General features: G+C 38.3%; 2 protein-coding genes across 2 annotated transcripts in view; one reads left to right on the top strand and one right to left on the bottom strand.

Moving 5' to 3' along the window:
- The window catches only part of LOC126457081 (chordin-like protein 1), a 672,845-nt gene extending 662,851 nt beyond the window's left edge, over positions 1-9,994 (top strand). Inside the window, exon 11 of the mRNA XM_050093090.1 lies at positions 8,939-9,994. Within this exon, the coding sequence (XP_049949047.1) occupies positions 8,939-9,099 (161 nt within the window). The 3' untranslated portion in view covers positions 9,100-9,994. The remainder of the gene's footprint in view (positions 1-8,938) is intronic.
- A 15,659-nt stretch (positions 9,995-25,653) lies between these two features.
- On the bottom strand, positions 25,654-26,835 carry LOC126443409 (uncharacterized). The gene has a single exon (XM_050090960.1). It carries the CDS (start codon positions 26,833-26,835, stop codon positions 25,654-25,656), a length of 1,182 nt encoding a protein of 393 aa, XP_049946917.1.
- Between the last annotated feature and the right edge of the window lie 446 nt (positions 26,836-27,281).

Genomic DNA, 27,281 nt, shown 5'->3' with positions numbered 1-27,281 from the left:
TCTCAAACTAGGTAAGGCTAATGGCGCCTTGCTAGGTCGTAGCCATGGACTTAGCAGAAGGCTATTCTAACTGTCTCTCGGCAAATGAGAGGAAGGCTTCGTCCGTATTGTCGCTAGCAATGTCGTCGTACAACTGGGGCGAGTGCTCTATCGTATATTGAGACCTGCTTTGTGGTGGCGCTAGGTCTGCGATCACACAGTGGCGACACGCGGGTCCGACATGTACTAAATGGACCGCGGCCGATTTAAGCTACCACCTAGCAAGTGTGGTGCCTGGCGGTGACACCACATCCTGTACATAAGATTTTCCTTTTTTCTGGAGCTTGAAGTGCATGTTCAACCCACAAAGTCTCCTAGCTTTAATTTCGGTTCTCCATATTATCATATACTTCTTTGTTTGTTAATATTCTCCATTCCATTGTGATCTTCTTCAATCCACCAAAAATCTTACTCAAAACTTTCCTTTCAAAGAGTCTTAATACTCCTTCTTCTGATTTTATTAATTTCCATGTCTCACAAGCATACAGAACAAAATTTCTTTTATTTCTATCAATGATCACCAAACTTAGGCTGGGTACTAGTTTGTCAGCAATGACCATCATAAGGTCTATTTTATAACATGTCTTAATATAATGAAGCCATAGTGGCATCGTCACAATATATACAAAAAATCAGCTTAGCATCATTGCACATGTACAACTGTGATGATATCAATCTGATTTTGTGTGTATTTTGTGACAATGGACTACCACTGCATTATATTAGTACCAGTTGTGAAACAGATCTGAAAATGGTTATTGCTGAGCAAAAGCGGTAGTCAAAGTTTTGTGATAATTGATGGAAATGAAACAAATTTATTCTACACTTCTTAAATCACTTTTGTAACCTGTGACAATGTCACAGTTTGTGTCACAAGCACATGTTTGAACAGATGTGATAAAAGTTTTACATATGTGAATCCTTGTATTTCTTGAAATAAGTTTACTTTTTCTTATCTGCAGTAATGCAAAATAGTATCTATTGGCTTTTTGTATTCTAATATTTATTTCTTCTTTGACATTGTTGTCTGTGGTTAGCAAGGTTTTAAGACAAGTGAACTTAGTTACTGTTTTGATTTTCTCTGCAACAGTTTTAAAGGTATGATTTGTTTTAATATGCTGTGAGACAATGAAGTGTGTGGTTTTACTGGTAGTTTTACTGGTATTAGTTTATCGTACTGTTCTACATCTACATCTACATCTATACTCCGCGAGCCACCTTACGGTGTGTGGCGGAGGGTACTTATTGTACCACTATCTGATCCCCCCTTCCCTGTTCCATTCACGAATTGTGCGTGGAAAGAACGACTGCTTGTAAGTCTCCGTATTTGCTCTAATTTCTCGGATCTTTTCGTTGTGATCATTACGCGAGATATATGTGGGCGGTAGTAATATGTTGCCCATCTCTTCCCGGAATGTGCTCTCTCGTAATTTTGATAATAAACCTCTCCGTATTGCGTAACGCCTTTCTTGAAGTGTCCACCACTGGAGCTTGTTCAGCATCTCCGTAACGCTCTCGCGCTGACTAAATGTCCCCATGACGAATCGCGCTGCTTTTCACTGGATCATGTCTATCTCTTCTATTAATCCAACCTGGTAAGGGTCCCATACTGATGAGCAATACTCAAGAATCGGACGAACAAGCGTTTTGTAAGCTACTTCTTTCGTCGATGAGTCACATTTTCTTAGAATTCTTCCTATGAATCTCAACCTGGCGCCTGCTTTTCCCACTATTTGTTTTATGTGATCATTCCACTTCAGATCGCTCTGGATAGTAACTCCTAAGTATTTTACGGTCGTTACCGCTTCCAATGATTTACCACCTATGGCATAATCGTACTGGAATGGATTTCTGCCCCTATGTATGCGCATTATATTACATTTATCTACGTTTAGGGAAAGCTGCCAGCTGTCGCACCATGCATTAATCCTCTGCAGGTCCTCCTGGAGTACATACGAGTCTTCTGATGTTGCTACTTTCTTGTAGACAACCGTGTCATCCGCAAATAGCCTCACGGAGCTACCGATGTTGTCAACTAAGTCATTTATGTATATTGTAAACAATAAAGGTCCTATCACGCTTCCCTGCGGTACTCTTTTCAACCTGTACTTGGAAAATATGATTGACCAATGCTCGTTAGCCCCCCATGAACCATGGACCTTGCCGTTGGTGGGGAGGCTTGCGTGCCTCAGCGATACAGATAGCCGTACCGTAGGTGCAACCACAACGGAGGGGTATCTGTTGAGAGGCCAGACAAACGTGTGGTTCCTGAAGAGGGGCAGGATCCTTTTCAGTAGTTGCAAGGGAAACAGTCTGGATGATTGACTGATCTGGCCTTGTAACAGTAACCAAAACGGCCTTGCTGTGCTGGTACTGCGAACGGCTGAAAGCAAGGGGAAACTACAGCCGTAATTTTTCCCGAGGGCATGCAGCTTTACTGTATGATTACATGATGATGGCGTCCTCTTGGGTAAAATATGCCGGAGGTAAAATAGTCCCCCATTCGGATCTCCGGGCGGGGACTACTCAAGAGGATGTCGTTATCAGGAGAAAGAAAACTGGCGTTCTACGGATCGGAGCGTGGAATGTCAGATCCCTTAATCGGGCAGGTAGGTTAGAAAATTTAAAAAGGGAAACAGATAGGTTGAAGTTAGATATAATGGGAATTAGTGAAGTTCGGTGGCAGGAGGAACAAGACTTCTGGTCAGGTGAATACAGGGTTATAAACACAAAATCAAATAGGGGTAATGCAGGAGTAGGTTTAATAATGAATAGGAAAATAGGAATGCGTGTAAGCTACTACAAACAGCATAGTGAACGCATTATTGTGGCCAAGATAGATACGAAGCCCACACCTACTACAGTAGTACAAGTTTATATGCCAACTAGCTCTGCAGATGACGAAGAAATTGAAGAAATGTATGATGAAATAAAAGAAATTATTCAGATTGTGAAGGGAGACGAAAATTTAATAGTCATGGGTGACTGGAATTCGAGTGTAGGAAAAGGGAGAGAAGGAAACATAGTAGGTGAATATGGATTGGGGGACAGAAATGAAAGAGGAAGCCGCCTGGTAGAATTTTGCACAGAGCACAACATAATCATAACTAACACTTGGTTTAAGAATCATGAAAGAAGGTTGTATACATGGAAGAACCCTGGAGATACTAAAAGGTATCAGATAGATTATATAATGGTAAGACAGAGATTTAGGAACCAGGTTTTAAATTGTAAGACATTTCCAGGGGCAGATGTGGACTCTGACCACAATCTATTGGTTATGACCTGTAGATTAAAACTGAAGAAACTGCAAAAAGGTGGGAATTTAAGGAGATGGGACCTGGATAAACTAAAAGAACCAGAGGTTGTACAGAGATTCAGGGAGAGCATAAGGGAGCAATTGACAGGAATGGGGGAAATAAATACAGTAGAAGAAGAATGGGTAGCTTTGAGGGATGAAGTAGTGAAGGCAGCAGAGGTTCAAGTAAGTAAAAAGACGAGGGCTAGTAGAAATCCTTGGGTAACAGAAGAAATATTGAATTTAATTGATGAAAGGAGAAAATATAAAAATGCAGTAAGTGAAACAGGCAAAAAGGAATACAAACGTCTCAAAAATGAGATCGACAGGAAGTGCAAAATGGCTAAGCAGGGATGGCTAGAGGACAAATGTAAGGATGTAGAGGCCTATCTCACTAGGGGTAAGATAGATACCGCCTACAGGAAAATTAAAGAGACTTTTGGAGATAAGAGAACGACTTGTATGAATATCAAGAGCTCAGATGGAAACCCAGTTCTAAGCAAAGAAGGGAAAGCAGAAAGGTGGAAGGAGTATATAGAGGGTCTATACAAGGGCGATGTACTTGAGGACAATATTATGGAAATGGAAGAGGATGTAGATGAAGATGAAATGGGAGATATGATACTGCATGAAGAGTTTCACAGAGCACTGAAAGACCTGAGTCGAAACAAGGCCCCCGGAGTAGACAATATTCCATTGGAACTACTGACGGCCGTGGGAGAGCCAGTCCTGACAAAACTCTACCATCTAGTGAGCAAGATGTATGAAACAGGCGAAATACCCTCAGACTTCAAGAAGAATATAATAATTCCAATCCCAAAGAAAGCAGGTGTTGACAGATGTGAAAATTACCGAACTATCAGCTTAATAAGTCACAGCTGCAAAATACTAACACGAATTCTTTACAGACGAATGGAAAAACTAGTAGAAGCCAACCTCGGGGAAGATCAGTTTGGATTCCGTAGAAACACTGGAACACGTGAGGCAATACTGACCTTACGACTTATCTTAGAAGAAAGATTAAGGAAAGGCAAACCTACGTTTCTAGCATTTGTAGACTTAGAGAAAGCTTTTGACAACGTTGACTGGAATACTCTCTTTCAAATTCTAAAGGTGGCAGGGGTAAAATACAGGGAGCAAAAGGCTATTTACAATTTGTACAGAAAGCAGATGGCAGTTATAAGAGTCGAGGGACATGAAAGGGAAGCAGTGGTTGGGAAGGGAGTAAGACAGGGTTGTAGCCTCTCCCCGATGTTGTTCAATCTGTATATTGAGCAAGCAGTAAAGGAAACAAAAGAAAAATTCGGAGTAGGTATTAAAATTCATGGAGAAGAAATAAAAACTTTGAGGTTCGCCGATGACATTGTAATTCTGTCAGAGACAGCAAAGGACTTGGAAGAGCAGTTGAATGGAATGGACAGTGTCTTGAAAGGAGGATATAAGATGAACATCAACAAAAGCAAAACAAGGATAATGGAATGTAGTCTAATTAAGTCGGGTGATGCTGAGGGAATTAGATTAGGAAATGAGACACTTAAAGTAGTAAAGGAGTTTTGCTATTTGGGGAGCAAAATAACTGATGATGGTCGAAGTAGAGAGGACATAAAATGTAGGCTGGCAATGGCAAGGAAAGCGTTTCTGAAGAAGACAAATTTGTTAACATCCAGTATTGATTTAAGTGTCAGGAAGTCATTTCTGAAAGTATTCGTATGGAGTGTAGCCATGTATGGAAGTGAAACATGGACGATAAATAGTTTGGACAAGAAGAGAATACAAGCTTTCGAAATGTGGTGCTACAGAAGAATGCTGAAGATTAGATGGGTAGATCACATAACTAATGAGGAAGTATTGAATAGGATTGGGGAGAAGAGAAGTTTGTGGCACAACTTGACCAGAAGAAGGGATCGGTTGGTAGGACATGTTCTGAGGCATCAAGGGATCACCAATTTAGTATTGGAGGGCAGCGTGGAGGGTAAAAATCGTAGGGGGGACCAAGAGATGAATACACTAAGCAGATTCAGAAGGATGTAGGTTGCAGTAGGTACTGGGAGATGAAAAAGCTTGCACAGGATAGAGTAGCATGGAGAGCTGCATCAAACCAGTCTCAGGACTGAAGACCACAACAACAACAACAACATGCTCATTAGATGACAAAGGAGTAGAAATTGGAGGAAGAAGAGTAGGGTGCTTCAGATTTGCTGATGACATGGTCCTTCTAGCCACAGGGGAAAAAGAATTACAGGATTTGGTGGACACCATTGCAACTAACGGAAAAAAACATGGAACGAAAATTAACACAAATAAAACAAAAGTATTGGCATTAGGAGGAAATAAGGAAATAAAAATTGTGCTGAATGGAGAAACACTAGAACAGGTGCAAAATTTTAAGTATCTTGGAAGCGGGATAGACACCGACTGGAAGTGCACCACAGAAATTAAAACAAGGATAGCAATGGCAAAAGAGGCGTTTTATAAGAAAAGGAGAATCTTCTGCAGCGGTCTGGACAGAGAACTCAGAAAGAGACTCATAAAATGTCTTGTATGGAGTGTTCTTCTATATGGCGCTGAAACATGGACTATGAGGAAAAAAGACAGAGAAAGGCTGGAGGCTTTTGAGATCTGGACATGGCGGAAGATGGAAAGAATAAGTTGGATGGACAGAGTAAAAAATGAAGAAGTACTGAGAAGAGTGGGAGAGAAAAGGCAGTTACTAGATGTAATAAAGAGAAGAAAAAGAAATTGGATTGGGCATATATTAAGAAAGAATGACGGACTGATAAAAACAGTTTTAGAAGGTTATGTAGAAGGGAAAAGGAAGCGAGGAAGGAAGAGATTCCAGATACTGGATGACATGATGGACGGTACAACATACAGCAGCCTTAAGAAGGAAGCAATGGATCGCAGAAAATGGAGAGGCAAAGGACCTGCTAATATAGCAGATAACTGATTGATGATGACTGTTCCAAGAAAACTGTTGTATAATATTGAGGTGGATGAATTAATTTCTTCTACATTTCCCCCAAAGATTACGGTGTCATCTGCATATGCTGCTATGTTAAAACTGCACTGTTCCAATTTGTGATGACCTTATTTTCCTGATGATCTGCTCCATAATGAGGTTGAAAAGTGGTGGTGTCAAAGCATCTCCCCTGTTTGACTCTGGAAGTAATGTGGACTGTTTTGGACTTAAAATTTGAATTTTGAAAGCACATTTGCACCAGCTGTATTAAATTGTCTGGAATTTCACATTCTGTTGTAGCCATCCATACATAGTTTCTATCAATATTGTTAAATGCCTTCTTAAAATCTATGAAAAGCATGTGCACATCCTAAGAATATTTAAATTTATTGTCAAGTATAAGAATAATTAAATTTATTGTCAAGTAGGATCTGTGAAATGAAAATATTATCCACTTTTGAACTATTTCTTTCAAATCCAGCTTGTGTCTCATCAATAATTTCTTCCAGATATTGTTGTAGGCTTGACAAAATTATATTTGTAAGTATTTTGTATCCAGAGCTGAATAATGATATTCCCCTGTCACTGTTGCAGGCTCATCTCTCTTTATATATGCTGGAATATAATGTAAATGGCTAGACAAAAAATCTACTCACCAAGTGGCGGCAGGGAAACACACACACAAAAAGATTTAACTTTTACAAGCTTTCGGAGCCAGTGGCTCCTTCTTCTGGCAGAGGAGCTCAAGGGGAAGAAAGAGGGTAAAGGAAAAGGACTGGCAGGTTTAGGGAAAGGGCTATCATTTAGAAAAGTCACTCAGAGCCACAGGTCAGGGGAGACTTACTGGACAGGTTGAAAAGGTATCCATTCCCCTAAACCTCTCCAGTTCTTTTCCTTCACCTGTATTCCTTCCCCTTCAAAACTTCTGCCAGAAGAAAGAGCCACTGGCGATGAAAAATTGTAAAAGTTAAATCTTTGTGTGTGTGTGTTCCCCCTGCCGCAACAAGGTGAGCACATCTTTTATCTATCCATTTACATTATATTATCAATAACTCATCGTTTTTGTTGTTATATATAGAAACATCTTTCCTCACAAAGGTACAACATGCACACACATAGCCACTCTCTCAAGGTACTAATGCTAAGCTTTGTTTTAACCGTTATCTTGTTTCTGCTGCATAGGAGAGTTGACTGATGTCATGTGTTAAACATTCTTTGCAAGTATATAAGCAGTGATTAAACAAGATTCAGGGAGCCATAGGACTGGAGATAACTCAGCACACTACAAGAAGAAAACAATTTCTTGAGAACAAAGATGACTACAGCCATGCTAAGACTGTTCAGAACAACTTAAACATCTATGTGTACTTTTGTTACATGTTCTTGTATTGTCATTGCAGCCTGAAGGTGAGGTTCACACCTCAAAACATGTTACTTCATGAAATAATTAAATAATTTTTTGACTGTTAACAGTCTTTGAAAAACCTTTCTCTGCTTGTGCTGTACTTTTCTTCATTGTATTAAACTAAACAAAAAACATTTGCTATATTAGATACATATTTTAAAAGCTGTGAGTGTCTAAGTCAGTAGCTTGTATAGTGTATACCACAGTTAAAAGCATTTTCTCCTCCATAATGCTTGAAGTCCACTTTATCTGTCTCATCACATCATGTCATTGTGCTCATTACTGAGCATCTAGACCCAAGAACTGAGTATCTCCATCCTGCAGCTTCTCTTAGAACCTGCTGAAGAGGTAGACCCAAGATTTTCTTGATTTGATCAATCCACCTATTCGCTGTTCTTCCACTTGATCTCTTGCCCTCAGTCTTCCCTTCCAAGATTATTTTCTCCAGATTTTTGTATCTCTTCTCACAATGTGGCCAAAGAACTGGAGAATGCTTTGGTTGACACAAGAAGAAAGGCACATGAAAATATTTAGTTGCTCAAATGCACTGATGCACTTTTTGTCTCTGGCTCTAAGGGTCCATGTTTCACAATCATAAAAGAAAATGGAAAATATGAGTGTTTCAACAAGACAGGCCTTTTTGGTGTTGGTTATTGCTCTTTTCTGCTATGTCTAGTGGAATTTCTAATGACATGTTCTGCGTAGATGTTGTATAGTTGAGGGGATAGAACACAACCCTTCTGATACCTTTTGAGACACTGAAGAAAACAGACATGCCAATACTTGTCTTCACAGCTGTGTGATGATTAATATATAGACTTCTGATTAGTGCTGTCAAATGTTGTGGGACACTGAATTCTGCAAGCACCTGCCACAACTTTTTCCACACAACACAGTCAAAGGCTGTCATATAGTCAAGGAGGCAGATGAAGACAGGAACACAGAACTATGTCCACAGTTTTTTTTAATAGTCCGTTTGCATTATTTTACATTTGTACAACAAGTGATTTGTTTAAATAACAAAGAGAAACTCACAGATATGAAGGTGGTTATTCAACAGCTGAATCCAGTCATCCGCTTCTTTATATTGTGAACAAGATAAATGAATGTATAGTGAAATTCATTTTATTTCTGTCATGATAGCCACATTGTCTCCACATTTACCATATGCTTTTTAATGTATTGTACCATGAAATAAATTTATTAATATTTTAAAAGTATTTTTAACGTTTTACAGAGCACCTCAATAAATTCAGTCGGCGTGAAAAGAAACTCAAGAAACGATGCACTAACAATTGCATTTCTAAAGTGCTGCGTCTTGAAGATAGTTTCAACCTTGTGAAAGTGCAATTCCGGAAAGCATGTCAAGTAAATGAACTACAGCTGCGATCTGTATAAAGAAATGGTTTTAATTAAAATAGTCAAATTTTTTGCAGCAGTGGTGTCGATTCTCAGAAAATGAAAACACAACCATTTTACATTATTTTCTTACAATATTTTCTAGTCAATTAATGATAACTTACATACGAGAAGTCAAAGCAGTTGTTTAGCCATATTTGTTAGTGTATTATCTGTAAGTTAGTTTGCAAAATCTTATATTATTCTCATACTTGCAAAGTCAAGCAAAGGAATGATGACAGTACTCTGCTAAGTTATACGTTCATTAGCTGTGTACTATGTGGCAGTATCTGCTGAGCAATATAGAAATGAGTTGTATTTGCACTTATTCAGTGACATTCCTATGAGAATACATTTGCTTAGCTACTACTGGCTCATAAAACGATGGAAACTTGTATACAGTGTGTGTTTACACAGTTTGTGTATGCATGTCTTTATCATAAAGTTTACTTTGTAGTACATGTGTGTGTTTGTTAGTGAATTAGTGTTCTTAACAAAACAACTTGTATTGTTTCATGATCTCACTCATAATACAGAAAAAAAATTCAAGAACTGCCAGTTGTGTGCATAAATATGTATGTGTGAAATTTCTTGAAAAGAAATATATAGTGTAGGTATCAATACCAAGGATAGATAGATTAAAAGCCATTTGTGTATGTCATTTGTTTTACACTTACAGAAACATGGCTACTGAAGTATGAAGTTTTGTATTCAGGATAAGCCTCTCAGTCTGTCTATATAAATGTAAGACACTGTTTGTAAATTGTGTTGTTGTATCATGTTGTTATTATATACATTACCGAAGTGAATGTAACTGAATGAAAAGAAATGTGCTTTGATTTTAAAGTAAGTTTATTTATTAAGCATGTGTGGAGTTGTGTAATTCAGGGTAATTCATTATACACCATAAACCTTGAAGGGATATTGTAAAATACAATCCTTTAAGGAATTTTATATTTATCTTTTAAATAAAGTTATTTATAAATATTGAGCTACAAACCTTAATTTCTTTTTCATTATGATAAACAACTCATGTTATAACCTGAAGTTTTGTGGTGTTGAAATTTTGTTATTCTCTTTGGATTCTGAGTCACCAGAAAATACAAAGATAATATTTGAATAACTAACTCTATAGCTTAGAAGTACAACATGTTTGCAACCAAAACCAAAGTTGTTGTTTCTGATTGCTATTTTCTTTGCATGAACTGCCCTTCATTCTTTACTGTTCTAGATTGATCACAGTCTTTAATGACACATCCATGCTCAATGTTTCTCACTGCTTCAGTTGACACCCTTTATTATTTGTAGTATTCTTTTCCCAGTTCAGCATACTTTCAGTCTCCAGTCTTCCACTACTATTATCAGGTCAGTCATCACTGCTCTCCTGGCTAACAATCATTTTACTGATCTGCAGCCTGGATGATAACATGCCACTCAATTTATTTTCTTGAACTCTCAGCATCACAATCTCTAGCCAGTCAGATTTTGCCATTGTATACTACCTGGAGCCACTGACAAAACCCCTTTATTCTACTTTAAGTCTGAAACAGTGAATTCTGCTGAGTGGATATATCTGCAACCACAGCGACATTATTTTTGAATATCTGTGTTGCCATGAAATAGCCTGCCATGAGTATTTATTAAATTTTCCATATTTTTTTTATTTTTTATTCTCACATAATATGAAAAACATTAATAGAAAAGACATTTACCATTCATTACATTTGCAATACATGCAACTAGGTGTTCCTGTCAGAAATTACACTCTCTTTCTGTCAAAAGGTGTCTTTACAGTGAAAGAACTTCCTAGAATTTTCTCAGGACAAGAATTATAAAAACTAACATAACCAAACAATGGATGCATTTGTTTGTAGTGCTGTGTTACACAAAACCAAATTATACTGTAATTTTGTTGAAACGAATTAAATGGTATACATCTTCAAACCTGTATACATTAGTGAGCATCACACCAGCAACCAACATAAACCTAGAGTCAGTTCTTCCCACCAACATTAACTTTTCTGAAGGGTGGGGCATCACGTATGGTAGTCCCTTTCCCAGACTACCTCTATCCCCTTCCCTGCTCCTGCTTCATCTTGAAACATTACTGCTATCCCTTCCAGTGTATTGGCATAGTCTTCACTGCTTCTCTCATCATCCCCCCCCCCCCCCCCAAGCTCAACTACCTAATGCTGCACCGAACAGCCCACCATCCTGTCACTGCCACATTCATACTGGCAGCACTACAGCAGCTTCCCCCAACACTACTCAGCAATCCCTATGCCTCTCCACCCCATATCTCTTCTATACCCACATTACCAACCAGAGCCAAGATCTCTGCTCAGCACATTCAGACCTCAGTGTTCAGGAATAATGTTGGTCATAAGTGTGTGTGTGTGTGTTTTCTACATTTGAGTGAAGGTTCAGTGTAATAGCTTTGTCTACTTGTCTACTTTTAAACAAACTTTGTGTGTGCCTGTCTGCCCCTCAATGCCTCCTCTGTGTGCTGAGTAGCATCTGTCCTACTGTTGTTGGAACAACTGCTAATTTTTTTCAATAGGTACATGTTACAATATATGTGCAAGCTCTCATTCTTCATGTAGATATCTTGAAAAGCATTTGTTATTTGAAAATTAAAACAGTAAGTAAAATATGTCTGTTTCATTCATGTGAACAGTACAAAGTAAACCTGAGTATAAGTTATTTTCAGTGAGAGCAAGCGAATTAGAGATAAAGGCAATGAAGAAGAAAAAGCATTCCTTTCATTTTTGTAAATGAAGTAATGCAGCATGGCACATTCAGAACTGTTGTAAGATCTTATGGTGGCAGTCTGAGTCACAGTTGTGCAAAAGATTTTGACATAAAATCTCACCATATTTGTTTTGGCCAGATCATGTGTGTTGTAACATGTGGCACTCCATCTTCAGAGCTGTACAGGTAGTGGAGTTTTTACAGAGTGCAATTAAAAATATTTACCTAAATTTTTGATTAAAACCTATTGGCGGAGAAGCATAGGGTGTCATATTACACACATTAATATTTACTGACAGAAAAACAATGTCCACAATTAAAGCAGAGAAACTAACTACACTTTTAAACAGAACAAAATATTTTTCACTCTTCGTTGTCTTCTCAAGCAATAGCAGTGTCAAAGACAATCCACAATCCAGTCACAAAAATGGTACAAATAAAGGAGCTGTTATCCACTTGCTTAAATTTAACTCTCAACAATCTTTCCCTGTCAAAATGTTCCAGTCACAATATCATTTTGAATTATTCCCATTATATAACATTTTATTATAATGCCATTCAGGAGTATTCTGATTCAGTGGCTTTGTTAAAAGTTCCTTTCTTGCTCATTTGTTTGTGCTTCTTCAGTACAAGCTTTCCCTTTGGAATGAAGTGTCATTGGATGACATTTGCTTAAACCCATTTTTTCTTTCATTATATCCTTTCTTGGCCTGCATTGTTTTTGTGGAGTTTTTCCTAATTGCCTTCAATTAATAAAATCATTTCTTTCAAATTTTCCTCTTGATCTGAGAAACCATGAAATTCCTCTTTAGTGCTCAGATCTTCTCTTTCACTTTGGATTTCATCATAATACTTGGAAATGGTAATGCTCCTTCATATACAGTTCAATAAACTCTTTCTATTCTTTATTTTCATTTGAGTATTTGCTGTTCAAAAATACCTTGCACATACTGTCCCTACATTCCACAACCAGTTTTGTTTATAACATCCAGATCTTGTATCCACAGCCATATAGAGTGTACCCAATAACAATGCCTTCATCTGCCCTCGTTGATAGTTTAGAAGGACATCTTTGTTTGGACATGAGAACAAAAGCTTTGCATCCTATCCCCCATAAATGTCATACACTAGGCTTTCTACCCATCCATGAATCAGAGGTTTTTTTTTTTATTGTTGTGGCTATTTGTAACATGATTTCTTATGTATGCCGCTGTGTACACTCAACACAAGAAATCTTTGGTAACTTCCTTGTAGCAACTGCAATTTTACAGTATGCATTAATGTTCTATTGAGGCATTTTTCTGCTGTGTAGCCTGCTAATCTGCTGATGGAAACAGCAGAGAACACAAACACATGCACAATTCCTGCCTTTTATAGTGTATCGTAACAAGAATACTTCAGATATCACAAGAAAGGTAATCCATGCATCATTGACATGCCCTCTGGTCCTTGATCCTCATTAACACCCGAAGAGTTTTCAACCTCAGGTTGTCAGTTGCTTTTGCCATACAGTCAGCAACATTCTCCTCACTTGCAGTATATTCTAAACTTATATTGTTGACTTCCATCTCCTATTGCACAAAAAAAATCTTTAGAGCCATGTGCCGTTATTTCCTGAACCTCACAATTTTCAACAAGTTTCTTGATGCCTTGAGTATCGATGAAAACCTTCATGGGATCGGACTGAAAACAATCTTGACCAGTCTCACTGAGAAAAGTGTTCATCCATTTCATTTCCCTTATGGATTCACCCTGTGCAAAAAATTTTGCTTCAAAAGTGCTTAGTGCAACTGTTCATCATTTGCTGCTACTCCAGCTTGAACCACACTGCAAACACTGTCAACAGCAGTTCTGTATTTTGATGCATTCTGTTTGCTTAGCTTGTCTACATCTGTTGCATTTTTTAATTTAACATTCAAAATGATAACTCACTTTGACAGTACATGTTGTGCTATTCCAAGGTCCCTTAATTCAAATTCAGTGCTTAAGATGTTTTTCATTTCTTTATTTCATTTTTCTCTCCATACAACATTAAATCATTCAGACATCTAGTTACTATGAGTTCACACTGTAGATCAGAGTAAGCACATGGGTCAGCTACAGATCTCAGAGTCACTTGTTTGTGCAGGATCTTGTTGAGTGTCTTCTTCCAAACTGATGAAACCTGCAGATGCACATTTCAAGCCTGTGGATACACATGTCATTGTACCATTCCTCCTGGTCTGGTATGCCATAAAGTTTTCTTTATAGTTTGTCACTGGTATCTGGGAAACCCATGTGTAGTTCCACATAGACTTCATCTTTTATATCAGTCATCAAATATGCCGCAACAGTATCCAAATGATGAATTTACAAATCTTTAATTGCTATTGCCATTGGTAGATGCATAGTTTTCATTTTTACAACCAAGCTTTGACATTTGTCAAAATAAGTTCCTCGTCTTTCCTCATTATACAAGGGCTATCCACAAAGTACATTACGTTTTGGAATTAAAAATAAATAAAGTATTGGAAAATATTTTTATCATATACAGATGAAAGCCACACTTAAATACTACTTTTCTACATAGTTGCCATTTAAATTAAGGCACTTATCGTAGCGATGGACGAGCTTGGAAATTCCTTCATCGTAAAATTCGGCCGCCTGCACTTTCAACCATGTGGTTACCTCTTCTTGAAGCTGTGCGTCGTCATCAAAACACTGCATAGCCAACCACTTCTTCATTGCTGGGAATAAGTGGAAGTCGCTCGGTGCCAGGTTGGGACTGTATGGCGGATGAGGAAACAACTCCCACTTAAAAGATTCGAGAACTTCACGAGTGGCATTAGCCGTGTGGGCCCGGGCGTTGTCGTGAATCAGCAAGATCTTTGAGCCCAACTTTCCCCTGCGCTTGTTTTGTATTGCTCTTCTGAGGTTGTGCAGTAGGAAATCCACAAAAATCACACCTTTTCTGTCCCAAAAGGCAGTCACCATCACCTTCCTTTCTGACATTGTCTGCATGCATTTCTTGGGATTTTGGGGGGAATTTGTGTGCCCCCACTGCATTGGGTTCAATTTTGTCTCGCAGTTCACATGCTTAACCCATGTTTCGTCACCAGTAACGATGCTATCGAGTAATGAGTCACCATCTTTCTCATAAGCGTCCAAAAACGTTAACGCTGCAGTCATTCGCTTATTTTTGTGAATCTGTGTCAAGATTTTTGGTATCCATCTTGCACAAAACTTGTGGTAACCAAGCTTTTCGGTAATTATTTCGTGCAACAAACTTCGTGAAATTTGTGGAAAACTCATAGAGAGTTCCATTATTGTGAAATTACGGTTTTCACGGACCGCAGCATCGACTTTTTCGACAAGTTCGGCAGTCACTATGCTGGGTCTTCCACTTCGCTCTTCGTCGTGAACGTTAGTTCGGCCATTTTTAAATTTTATGACCCATTGACGCACTCCACCTTCAGTGATTATGTTGTCCCCATACACTTCACAAAGCTGCCGATAGATTTTTATCGGTGAACAGTTTTTTGCAGTCAGAAACCTTATTACAGCACGCACTTCACACTTCGCGGCATTTCCAATTAACGCTGACATTTCAAACTGTCACAGTAACTCAACGGAGTACAGCACGAACCTCTCACTAGCACGGCAGGATGCTGACTGAGCGCAGAATGCCATGACACCAAGATGGCTGCACTAGCCCCACCCCTAACGGACACAAACGAAAACGTAATGTACTTTGTGGATAGCCATCGTATAAAACCATAACTCATGTTCTGTGTCTGGCAGTTCATCCATCCTTATCATATTTATGTTTGAAAACTGATTTTGTTCATATTTTCTCTGTGTTGTTAGTCTGGGATACAAATGTTCATGTTCGATTTTGCATTATGTTTCCAGTTCTTCTGAAATCGCTTCTTGCCATTTGCTTTCATCATTAGCTGACAGGCTTCCTATACACTTTTTGGATCTTTTTCTCTTGGTATACTCTCCTTTTCAACTGCAGAAGCCTTCTTTTATATTCTAGGGTAGTCATTCAACCATTTCAGTGGTTTGACTTGTACCCAGAAGACTGATGACCATAATTGTTTGGTCTCCTTAAACACTTAAGCAGCATCAGCTCGCGTGTTTCCAAATATTCACACAGTAGCTTTAATTTATTGCAGGCTTTTGCAGTTCATGGTTATTGTCATATGTTTTAACATTGAAGTTTTCAGAAAGCACACATGTTACCAGTGGCATAGCATGATTGTAAAGGTTGGGGAGACTCTGCAGTTATTATAGGCAGTCAGAATAGTACAATAAACAATAATTTAAACAAATGAAACAAAATACATCAAATAAAACAACAACTACTACTACCCTGCCACTACCACCGCTACTACTACTACTACTACTAATAATAATAATAATAATAATAATAATAATAATAATAACTAACTTGTTCAAGAAACGATGACAAATTTGCAGAACTCCAGCAACAAGAGAAGAAGCACTTATATTTTCTTGTACACAAGTGCAATGCACGTGACTTTTCTTTCCACAAATAAGTCTATAACTCGATCTACAAATATCTGATCACTGGATAGCTCTTCAAGTAGTGTCTTTTCTATTGCTAACGTGCTCATACACGACAGCCGGATGTTGGACATTGAATTCCTTAAACAATTCTTCACTCGTTTAAGAGTTCACTGCTTGCTGTAGTTGCTGGTAGGGTCAAATCCAAATGCAGGAACTTCGTTGTTTCTTCATAAATGGAGTCTAAATCATTGTTGACAATATACTTTAACAGGATTCTTGGGGATAAGTGTTTTTTCTCATCAACGTATATGTTACACAGTTCATTCTCAAGTTGTTCTTGTTTGAAAAAAGGGTACTGTTCTAATAATTGAAGCAGTTTCAACTTTGGGAATTGTTTTTGATAGTTCGGGAAACACTTTTCATTCAAAAGTTCAAGAAACTGAATTTGGGGAAAGTCTTGTAACCTTCTTTCCATCTGAACAATTTGCAAATCCAGTATCTCGTAAGTTAGTGCCCTGAGAGATGTCTTTTGACTGTCACAAAATGATAAGTTGCCATTCAAACAGAAGATGCATTTAATGCATTCATCAACAAATGTTTCCTTTCTTAATTGTCATAAGTTCTCAAAACAGTTCTTATTTCATCATGGCAAGCAGTTATACTGACAGATTTTGACTGAAGAACATTAAAGAGATGATCAACATAAACAAAGCACCCTCGGTAGAAGCAAAGCAAGTAGACAAACGTAGGATCATCCATCCGTTGTTTCATTCCCACAGCACAGCTCAAAGATTCTGGGTCCCACTGAGAGTCCGTATCATCAAATATACAATTAAAACACTATATAGCCCTAAGAAATGACTAGATGTTGTTGAAACTGCCCTGGAACGAAAGTTCCAGTGAGTGTTGCTTGCATGTGGCAGTTTAAATCCTTTCTCAGTTAGCAATACAGTTCGTTTTGATGATTTGCTGAAAAATGAATGGAATACAGTAAGCTCACTTACAAACATGCATACTTCTCATATGATTTTGGAGGCATGTACCAAATTCAGTTGTTGTGCGTAACAATGAATAAACAGCGCATAGGGACAGAACTGCTTCACCAGTTGTTGTAGTCCTCTTTCTCTGCCCGCCATTACTGAAGTGCCATCATGTTTGACTAACCACTTTTGCTTCCACTTTCCATTCTTTCAATACTGCATGAATAATGTTTGACAAACCTTCAGCACTTTTATCTCCAGAAACATCGTAAAATATTTCCTCAATTTTGTCTGCAATACAATACCTGAATGTTATACTCATCTGACTCATGCATGACACGTCTAATGTTTCATCAGCCTGAAATGAAATGAAATTGCAGTTCTGAATTTCAGATTTTATTTTATCATTAACTTCCAGAGTTATCATTTCCATTACATCAGAAATCAATCAATCAATCAATTCTGTATATCTGGAGAAGTTCCTTTAAAGGTTGAAGATGATGACAGATGGTCTCGGATTAACTGCGCTCCTTGAGCTAGTAAATCCAACAATTCCAGATAGCTACCTTTGTTGCTGGAGGATTTGTCTTCTTGATGGCCGCGAAAGGCTAGTTCTCATTTACAAAGAAATACAATTGCCTGAATAAGACGAGCCAATACTCTCCTGCTAGATGCAACTTGTTTGTTCTATTTTATTGCTGTCAGACGAGCGGCTTCAGAAAGGGCGTGCTCATTCTACTTTTGCTCAATAACTGAAATGATTCTTTGTACTGCAGGTGACGTTTTGATATTTGATGCTTTTGTGCTTTCCTGTCAAAGTTCTTTATTGTGCAAATGCCCTCACTGCATCATTCCTTTTCTCCACCAAACAGAAGACATACATAACAATATAATCTGTTATTAACTGCATTTGCAGTCAGCCAAGTATACTTTTCGTACCAGGCTGTCTGAAAAGTGCGTTTTGGTTTGGCTTCACTTAAAACTACACTGAATATAGGAGTAGTTCATTTATCCTTCAATTTGCACTTTTTTTCATACAATAATGTAGAAAAAGGCGTTTTTAATAAAAAAATTCTATAAGGTGTTCAGTTGATGGCTCACTCACATTGGCGACACAATGAAAATATGCACTAAAATCACACAAGAATGACTATGAACACAAACAGCACGTCTGCTCACTTCCGTGTTAAAAGCCAGCATAGAAGTGGCGGAGACTAGTCTTGATACCTGCTAGCAAGTGCAGCGCACCAGCCTCCGTGGAAGAGGAAAAGTGGAGGGGAGCCGAGAATGCCACTAACACTCAGACGCACACAGCCAGGTAAGGGAAGGGAGGCAGAGACTGAGAGCAGTCGAGTCTCAAGCAGGCAGATACACCAATACTCAGGGTGCAGCGGCGTGGGATACAAAACTGATGTCTTCGCACATTTAGTGCTCTTAGTAGAAAGTTGTTTATATTTTTGTTATGAATTACTATTGCATCTTTTTTAAGCACGAATACAAAGGAGACTAAGTCTCAAAGTCTCCCCTCACGCTACGCCACTGCATGTTACCCACCCGGATAGCTGTGTGTGTTAACACAGTCACTTCTGGGACAGGGAGGTATGCTGGCCCCAAATGAAACCTGCCTGGCAGATTGAGAACAAGGAGTCAGTGTGCCGGCCAGCCTGGATTTAGTTTTTAGGCAGTTTTCCATATCCCATTATGTTAATACCAGGATGGTTCCCATGTTCCATCTCTGATACCCACTATGCAAACATTTATAACACTTCCTCACAGTTGTACACAGAATTTATTCTATATGCAGACAGTATGGGTACACTGGTTCTGTTTGGGGAGGGGGGCAGAGCAGGAGGGTTCAATAGGAGACTGAAGACCATAATTGTTTGGCCTCCTTAAACACTTAAGCAGCATCAGCAGGCATGTTTCCAAATATTCACACTGCTCGATGTCAGGCATTCTCCTGTCTCCATAACATATACATTCTGTAATGCTCCTGTGCCATCGGTGATATTAGTGGTCTTCAGATCAATTGCTTTATTACCCTCTTTGTTCAACTTTGCAGGAAAGATATTTTCATCAAATAAAACACCTCTGGTTCTGGATGCCACACTGCGTCATGGTTTCGCAATGTACAATCGTTACATGAGGTTATCCTTTTGGTTCAATTTACCACATTAGTTTTTCATTTTTGGCCATGCATGACATCCAAATAATCACAGATAATCGAAGTTTTGTTTTCAACCATGTCATTGTTTATAGGGATTTTCTTCATCATTTCCTCCCATCAATCTATTTTGCTAGTAATTTGCTGTAAATGTTGATTCAACCCAGAAATTTCGTGACGTTCCACTCTACAAAAGCATGCTTTGCACTAGGATGAGTGAGTGCATTGGCAGAGGGCAGCACACAGTGAGAGCTAGAGAATGTGAAAAGGGAGGAGGTGATACACTAAAGGGGGCAGAAACTATTGGGTGGAGGGTGTGGGGATAGTAGGTTACCATAGTTTGAGGTAGGAATAATTTCAGGAGCAGAATATGTGTTGTAAGGATGATTCCCATCTGTGCAGTTCAGAAAAGCTGGTGGTGGAGGGGATGATCTAGGTGGCCCGGATTGTGAAGCAGCCATTGAAATCAAGTGAGGTGTGTTCAGCTGCATGTTGTGCCACAGGGTAGTCTACTCTGCTCTTGGCCACAGTTTGGTGGTAGCTGTTCATCCCGATGGACAGATTGTTGGTAGTCATACGAACATAAAAAGCTGTGCAATGGTTGCAGCACAGTTGGTATATGATGTGGCTGCTTTCACAGGTGGCCTGAACTTTGATGAGACAAGATAAGCAGCAAGGTCATACACAAACTATGCTGAAACCATTGCACAGCCTTTTCCATTGGTTCTGACTACCAATCACCTGCACACCAGCATGAACAACCAACGCCGCACTGTGGCCAAGAGCAAAGTAGACCACTCTGTTGCACAACATGCAGCTGAACACCACATGCTTTATTTCAATGGCTGCTTCACAACCCTGTCCATCTGGATCCTCCCCTCCACCATCAGCCTTCCTGACTTGCACACATTCTCCACTCCTGACATTCCTGACATTCTCCCAGCCCCCCACACACTTCATCCAACAGTTTCCATCTTTCTGTCCTATTATGTCCTCCTATATTATATTCCCTCACCCTCTTTGTGTGCCGCCAATTGCCATTGTACCTGTCTGTCCTTTCTCCCTTCCTGCTCCTTTTACACTCCCCAGTTTTTCTCCCCATATCTCACATCCTGAGACTGCAGTTGGCAGTCTCGTCAGACCACCATCTAGTCCCTGCATGCCCAGAGAGACAGTGCCCTTCTCTTCCCCCTCCCCCCCTCCCTCCCCCACCCGAACCATTCTCTCCCTTCGCTGCCCCATTCCAAATTGCTATACACATGACAGTCACATTGTGATTGGAGCTGCCAGTGGTAGCAGTTATGCATTCACGAGGCGTGTTTGCTTGTATGAACGTGTGTGTGTGTGTGTGTGTGTGTGTGTGTGTGTGTGTGTGTGTGTGTGTGTGTTTGTTTCTAATTAGTAATTATTCACTGATAATACTTGATAAGGAACAAATAAAATCTATGAAGTAGGAGTTATCAAATAGAAATGATTTTACTTCATTTTTAATCCACATTTCCAGTGTTCATCAGAGACAAAAGTAATGCCATCCACATGTGATAGGACCACTCCAGTTTTCAATGTATTTTAATGATCTGTCAGCTAGAGTGAGCAGCGATCTGAAACTGTTTGCTGGTGATAATGTCGTATATGGAAAGTGTCCTCATTTAATGACTATAATGGGGTTTCCTTGGAACAAAAAAAAATTTTTCAAGAACTGAGAAAAAAATCTAATCTGTCATAACAAGCAGAATGGGAACAAATGAAACAGTGGTGCACCAGATAAAGAAAATCATTAAACTGCCATGAGAATTTGTTGAGAATACCAGATCCTCAATGACCAAAGAAAATTTTTGAATGGAAGCCACATGGAGGATGGAAATGTGGCAGATTATGATGTTCTGAGTGAGACAATAGTACAGTAATAATGGAGGGGGTTTAATATGCTGCTGACATCGAGGTAATTAGAGTGTAATAATGGACCATCACTGTGAATGCAAGGGAGATGCCCTGAATAAAGACACTTCACAAAGAATAACAGGTTTGCAAAATGATGTTGTTAGTTGATCTTTGAATTAATTCAGTCCCGTACATAATAATAACAAGATTAAAAAAATATTGGACATATCAAAAGAGAGGATAATATGTACAGATGCTGGAGGTGAGTGCTTCTAATGACTTGTCTCTCCCTCAGGATGCGGAGTAACTTTCCTTTACCTCCAGCTACAGTAAGTCATATTATTTGCTTTTCAAATGACCTGGGATTTCCTTTCTCATTATGAAGTAATTTTGAAAAATCTAGTGATCCATCCATGTTTTCTATTTTTAATTTGTGTATCTGTCAGTAATTTTTGAGGTTTCCTTTTTTGTCACCTGCTCCACAGCAGAACTTTCTACACTGAAGTTATATGCAAATATTCAAGTCTATTCTGTCCCTCACTTATTGTAACACAAGCAAAAGATTTTAAACAATGGAAAATCAAGGATGGAATGTAACAATATTATGAGAAGGAAAGTTGCTACTCACCATAAGGCAGAGATGCTGAGTCACAATAGGCACAACAAAAAAGACTCTCACAATTATGGCTTTTGGCCATTAAGGACTTCGTCAACAATAAACATACATACATACACACACACAAGCACTGCCTGCTGTGTGGTTTCAATTGCCTGGAGCTGCAGTCGTGTGTGTGTGTGTGTGTGTGTGTGTGTGTGTGTGTGTGTGTGTGTGTATGTGTGTGTGTGTGTGTGTGTGTGTGTGTGTGTGTGTGTCTATTGCTGACGAAGGCCTTAATAGCCGAAAGCTATAATTGTGAGAGTCTTTTTGTTGTGCCTGTCGCGACTCAGTATCTCCGCTATATGATGAGTGGCAACTGTCCTTCTCATAATATTGTAACAAAAGATTTTAAAACCCAAAATAGATTAACAACAAATGAAAGATAACCCTTCATGATGATTGTTTGTGTCTTCAAAAACCTATTATTGTTTTGGGCAGTTATTTATTTTTACTATTAAGACATATTGTCTACTGCCTCTGAAGAATTTCTTGAGTATTAGCAGTGCCAAATGGCAAAAATCTGTCAAAATCTCTCCAGCATAGGAGTAAAACACTGGTTTAAAGCAAAGGAGACTTACATGAAATTCTGAAATAAATCTCTTGGTCACCTACAATAGAGGAGTTCCCACCTGAGTATACAAAATTCTCAATAATCACATTACAAAGTCGCCATTGCTCCACATGCCATCTGCACTGAAAGATTGCAAAACTAAAAAAAAAAAAAAGATGTTACTTGCATGTTATTTCTTTTTATCACCACAACAATCTGCACAGGCCTCATAATTACTTCAAATCTGAACATAATTAATTTTCTTTTATACAGCAGGAACACTATTAAAAATGATCTGAGAAAGCTGTAGAATACTTCCTCCAAATGCTGACTTTCCCAAGAAATCAAATTTCAGCATCTGTCATGATGTTCATCCAGTTCTTTTTTGTTCAGCTGCCTCTCCAACACCAAATGCATTGGATTTAATTATGAGTCAACAGATCGTCCTTATTAAATGATGCTGCCCCATATTATTATCAGCAGCTATTTATTTGAATATCTGATTCTTACTCATTCTTTCTGCAACCTTTATTTTATTTCCATATATGGACTGCCAGTCTCCTAGGCTACACATATTCGCGAGATCACAACAAACTATGAGCTGTGAATGATGGACTTGTATTTGGGAGGTGTGTGATTCGGATTCCTTTGGACCGGAATGTGGCAGTGATTTGTTTACCTCATCCTGTTTCACTCGGTTACTCAAAATTTACTTCAGTATTGCAATTAAGGAACCTACAGGCAATATGGGATTTGTGCAAACATTCTATGTTCTTTCCGGGGCTACTGGAAAACAATTTCTTGATCTACAACCAACATATTCCAGTTTTATGTTAATTTTTACTCAGCAACTGAATGTCAATATGAATGTATCTTATCTCTAAAATTTCTGCACAAGTCACATTTGTACTGAATCAGGTGGCAGCAGTGATTAAGACATGGCACTCATATTCAGGAGGATTGGGTTTCAAACCCCCATACAAATTTCAGTTTTCAGCACTTTGCCTAAATGCTGGGATGGGTTCCATAAAAAGAACAGAGTTGTCTTTAATGATACCAGCAGCATAACATTAAACCAAAATCTTCCTACCTTGCTGCTGCTGCAGATTCTGTGATTGGTTTGTGTATAGTACCAAATTTAGTTGCTTTTTATGCATTTCTGCTTGGAAGTGATCAATGGCTGTTTTCTCATTGTCCAGTATTAGACAGGCTGTATCACACTCATGAACCATCCTCAGAATGGGAACATAGCATGAGATGTTCCACAAAATTTGGTACTGGGCCCACACTACTTCTGAACCTATGTATATGACATTCCAATAACTTTTTAGGGTAGCTGGAAAACTGTAGTGTTTACTGATGACACAAGCATACTAATCAAGTCTCCAAACTTGACCTTATCAGATACATAACAAATGATAGCTGAACTAACCTACAAATCATTCACAGCTTATAGTTTGTTGTAATCTTGCAAATACTCATCTTTCATTATTTCAAACAAGCAATAAAGTGTTGTTAGCACCAGAAGTAGATATTAATGGCCACACACTAAATGAAACATCCTGCGTAAAATTCTTTGGGGTCCATTTGCATAACAAGTTAGAGGAGAATAGACACATAGATAAATAAATCAAGAAGCTCAATTCAGCATAATTTGCCATTAGAAACATCTCTCATTGTGCTGACATAAAGGCTAGACTGTTGACTTAGTTTGCACATTTTCAGTCTTTGTTGTTATTATTTATTAGGTAATTTTCTGTAGGGGCCTAAATTAAATGGAGTGTTAATCCCTCAGAAGCAAACAGTAAGAATATTGTGTAAAGTAGATAACAATATTTCCTGCAGAATCACTTTTAATGGTCTTGGAACTCCTACACTTACTTTACAATACAGTTCTTAACAGTTTTTGTTGCTGATAATAAAAGTCTGTTTCAGCTGTACTGTTATGCACACAAACACAATATGAGACACAAAAATATTTTTTGTATAGAGTTCATCTCCTTGTCTAGGGTTCAGAGTGTAGTTCAGATTGTAGATTGGTGCAATGGTATTCAACAAGCTGGGTCAGTAGATTACATTTATGGATCAAATATAATCTTAAAATTCGGTCATTTATTTTTAATTTAATTTTTTGTTGGTGTACCAAGTCACGCTGCAGGGTGGGGTGACTTGGGATATGTGGGGTGACTTGGGACACTTACAAATATTTTCCACAAAACTGCATTCACCTCACCAACTGGGGACAGTGAAAATGTTTTTCTTTTTTCATTTTAAATATGTGATACCAATTTTAGTGTCTTTTAAGATGAAATAATCAAAATTATGATATATTAAAATTAAAAACAAATCTTGAAAAGTTAAAAAAGAATCAAAGAAATTTTTATGATATTTATTGTCTTAAAATAGTGTTTCACATATATAAAAGTACAAAAATGAATTGTTTCATGTTGTTTTTAATTACAGTAATTAGATTTTTCTTCACATTAGGTACTCTGCAGTTTCATACAGGAACTTGTAATGACCACGACAAACAAAGAGGAGAACAAGTTTGCACAGAACTTGTGAAATAGAAACTTCTTGAATGTCTTCTACATTTGGAAAAACATAATGTCTGATTGCTTCTGATACTTTCTCATAAATGAAGTTTTCACTTTGGAATCTTTTATGGCCAATATTTTCCCTATGAATGTTTTCAGAACAACCTGGATTTTCATCCAACATAGTTAAACATTACAGAAATGAAGTCTCCTTCATTTAACTCATCCTCTGAAGTGATAGGTAATGGTATATTAGTTTCTCTAATTGCGGCATCTGTGTTCTCATTGTATTCGTCAGTTGAAAGATGGTCGTCTGTGTCATTATCATAGCTCGGATATTTTTCACTCTCTGATCTTAAATTGTCTTCAGCAGAAGGCTTAGAAGTTGAAGGTAGTAATGGAACATTAGTGTCACTATTGTCATGAGAGTGTGAGTCATCAAGATCATCCAAATCTACATCTGATATGCTTTTACCAGGTGGAACAGAAAGTCTCTTTCGTCTCGCACAAAGTGGCTGTGTCTACTTTCTGAACAATTCATGCAAAAATGTACGAAATTTATTGTCCAGTGTTTGAGAGTCACCTTCATTTTCAGTAGTTTTGGGAATGAGTTTCAAGACCTGTTGTGAATCGAATGGAAAAATTCCAGTTTTCTTGAATCTGGCTTTTATGTTGTGTCTTGTTTGGTTATTGTAATTCATAATGTTAAGCGTCTTCTTCAGTGCTGCAGGAAATTTGTCCTTCATAATAGGACCCCGATTCTTCAGCTTCCATTCTTCTAAAACTTTGCACCACTCAGCCTTCAGTGGACGGAAGTAAGCCACGTCGAGAGGTTGGCACAGATGTGTTGAATTGGGTGGCAGTAATATAAATTTAATGTTATGCTCCCTGCACTTCTGTAAAACATTTATGGAGATATGACTGGACAAGTTATCTCCTGTTACAGCCTTCGGCACTTCTTTGGGCAGCTTTTTCACATATGGAAGTATGATTCCTTCGAACCAATCTGAAAATATAATTTCATTAAACGAGGAAGTTTTTGAACATCCATAAAGTGCACCTTTCGAGCCACCCTGCCTCCAAGTATCATACACATGCGATTCACCATAAACTACATAAGGTAAAAGCAGCTCACCACTAGCTGTGCCACAGAACATGACACTAATACTACTTTTTGAACTGTCCATTATACGGTACACATGTTTTGATCCTCTTCGGCCAATGACCCTTTTAACTCCAGGATCGTCAGTAATGTTGGTTTCATCATAATTGATTATTGCTTCAGGAGAAATGCCATCTAAACTTTTTTCAAGTTCAGAAAAATATTCTTGCATCATTGTTTGGTCAATTCCAGCACGCACTTTTTTGATATTCATACAACATCGCTCAGACAGAATTTGCTTGGGTGTTTTTAGGAAAGACACAATCCAGTCCTGTCCTGGAAGGTTGTTGTTAAACTTTTTCACTCTTTTTCCCAGCCTGTCTAGATATTGTTTGACAATTACTCTAATATCCATTGAAGTCAAGGGAAAACCCCACTCACTCGCAGTTACCAAATTATTTACTATGAGGTCTTCCTCACGAGAACTGAGAGAAATTTGGCCACCGGATTTCTTGGGAGGAGAGTCTTTTGCTGATGATACCCATCTCTGAATAGAGCTCTTGGGGACACCATACTTATCAGCTGCTTGTCTTACAGACATAGTTTTAGCTTGAACATCTGCCACAGCTTTTGCAAGATTCTCCACAACATATCGTTTGTAAGGCCTACCACCAACCTTCCTAACACACTCTCTAGGCATCTGAAACAACATTAACAGTTTTCTTGTAGATATTTGAAGTAATATGTTCTTCAAACTATACTGCAAAACCAAATACATTGATAAACAAGTACACACAGTAATATCAAATGTGATGTAACATAACATAACCTAACCTAACCCTTTAACCTAACCATAAAACAATAAGCAAATACTAACAATGACTCCAATGTGTATAAGAAACAACAGCAACTTCATTTTAATGCACTTTTGTGCATACAACTCTCTTTAGTTAAGTCTAATGAAAGGTTTCTGCCAATCAACGACATGTCCCAAGTCACCCCAAGTTTGCTGTCATTTTCAAAATCGAAAATTTCAGTCCAAAATAT

Source organism: Schistocerca serialis, chromosome 1, assembly GCF_023864345.2.
Source record: "Schistocerca serialis cubense isolate TAMUIC-IGC-003099 chromosome 1, iqSchSeri2.2, whole genome shotgun sequence".
Taxonomy (NCBI): domain Eukaryota; kingdom Metazoa; phylum Arthropoda; class Insecta; order Orthoptera; family Acrididae; genus Schistocerca; species Schistocerca serialis.
Note: the sequence above shows the minus strand (reverse complement) of the source record. Positions and strands in the feature narration are given on the sequence as shown.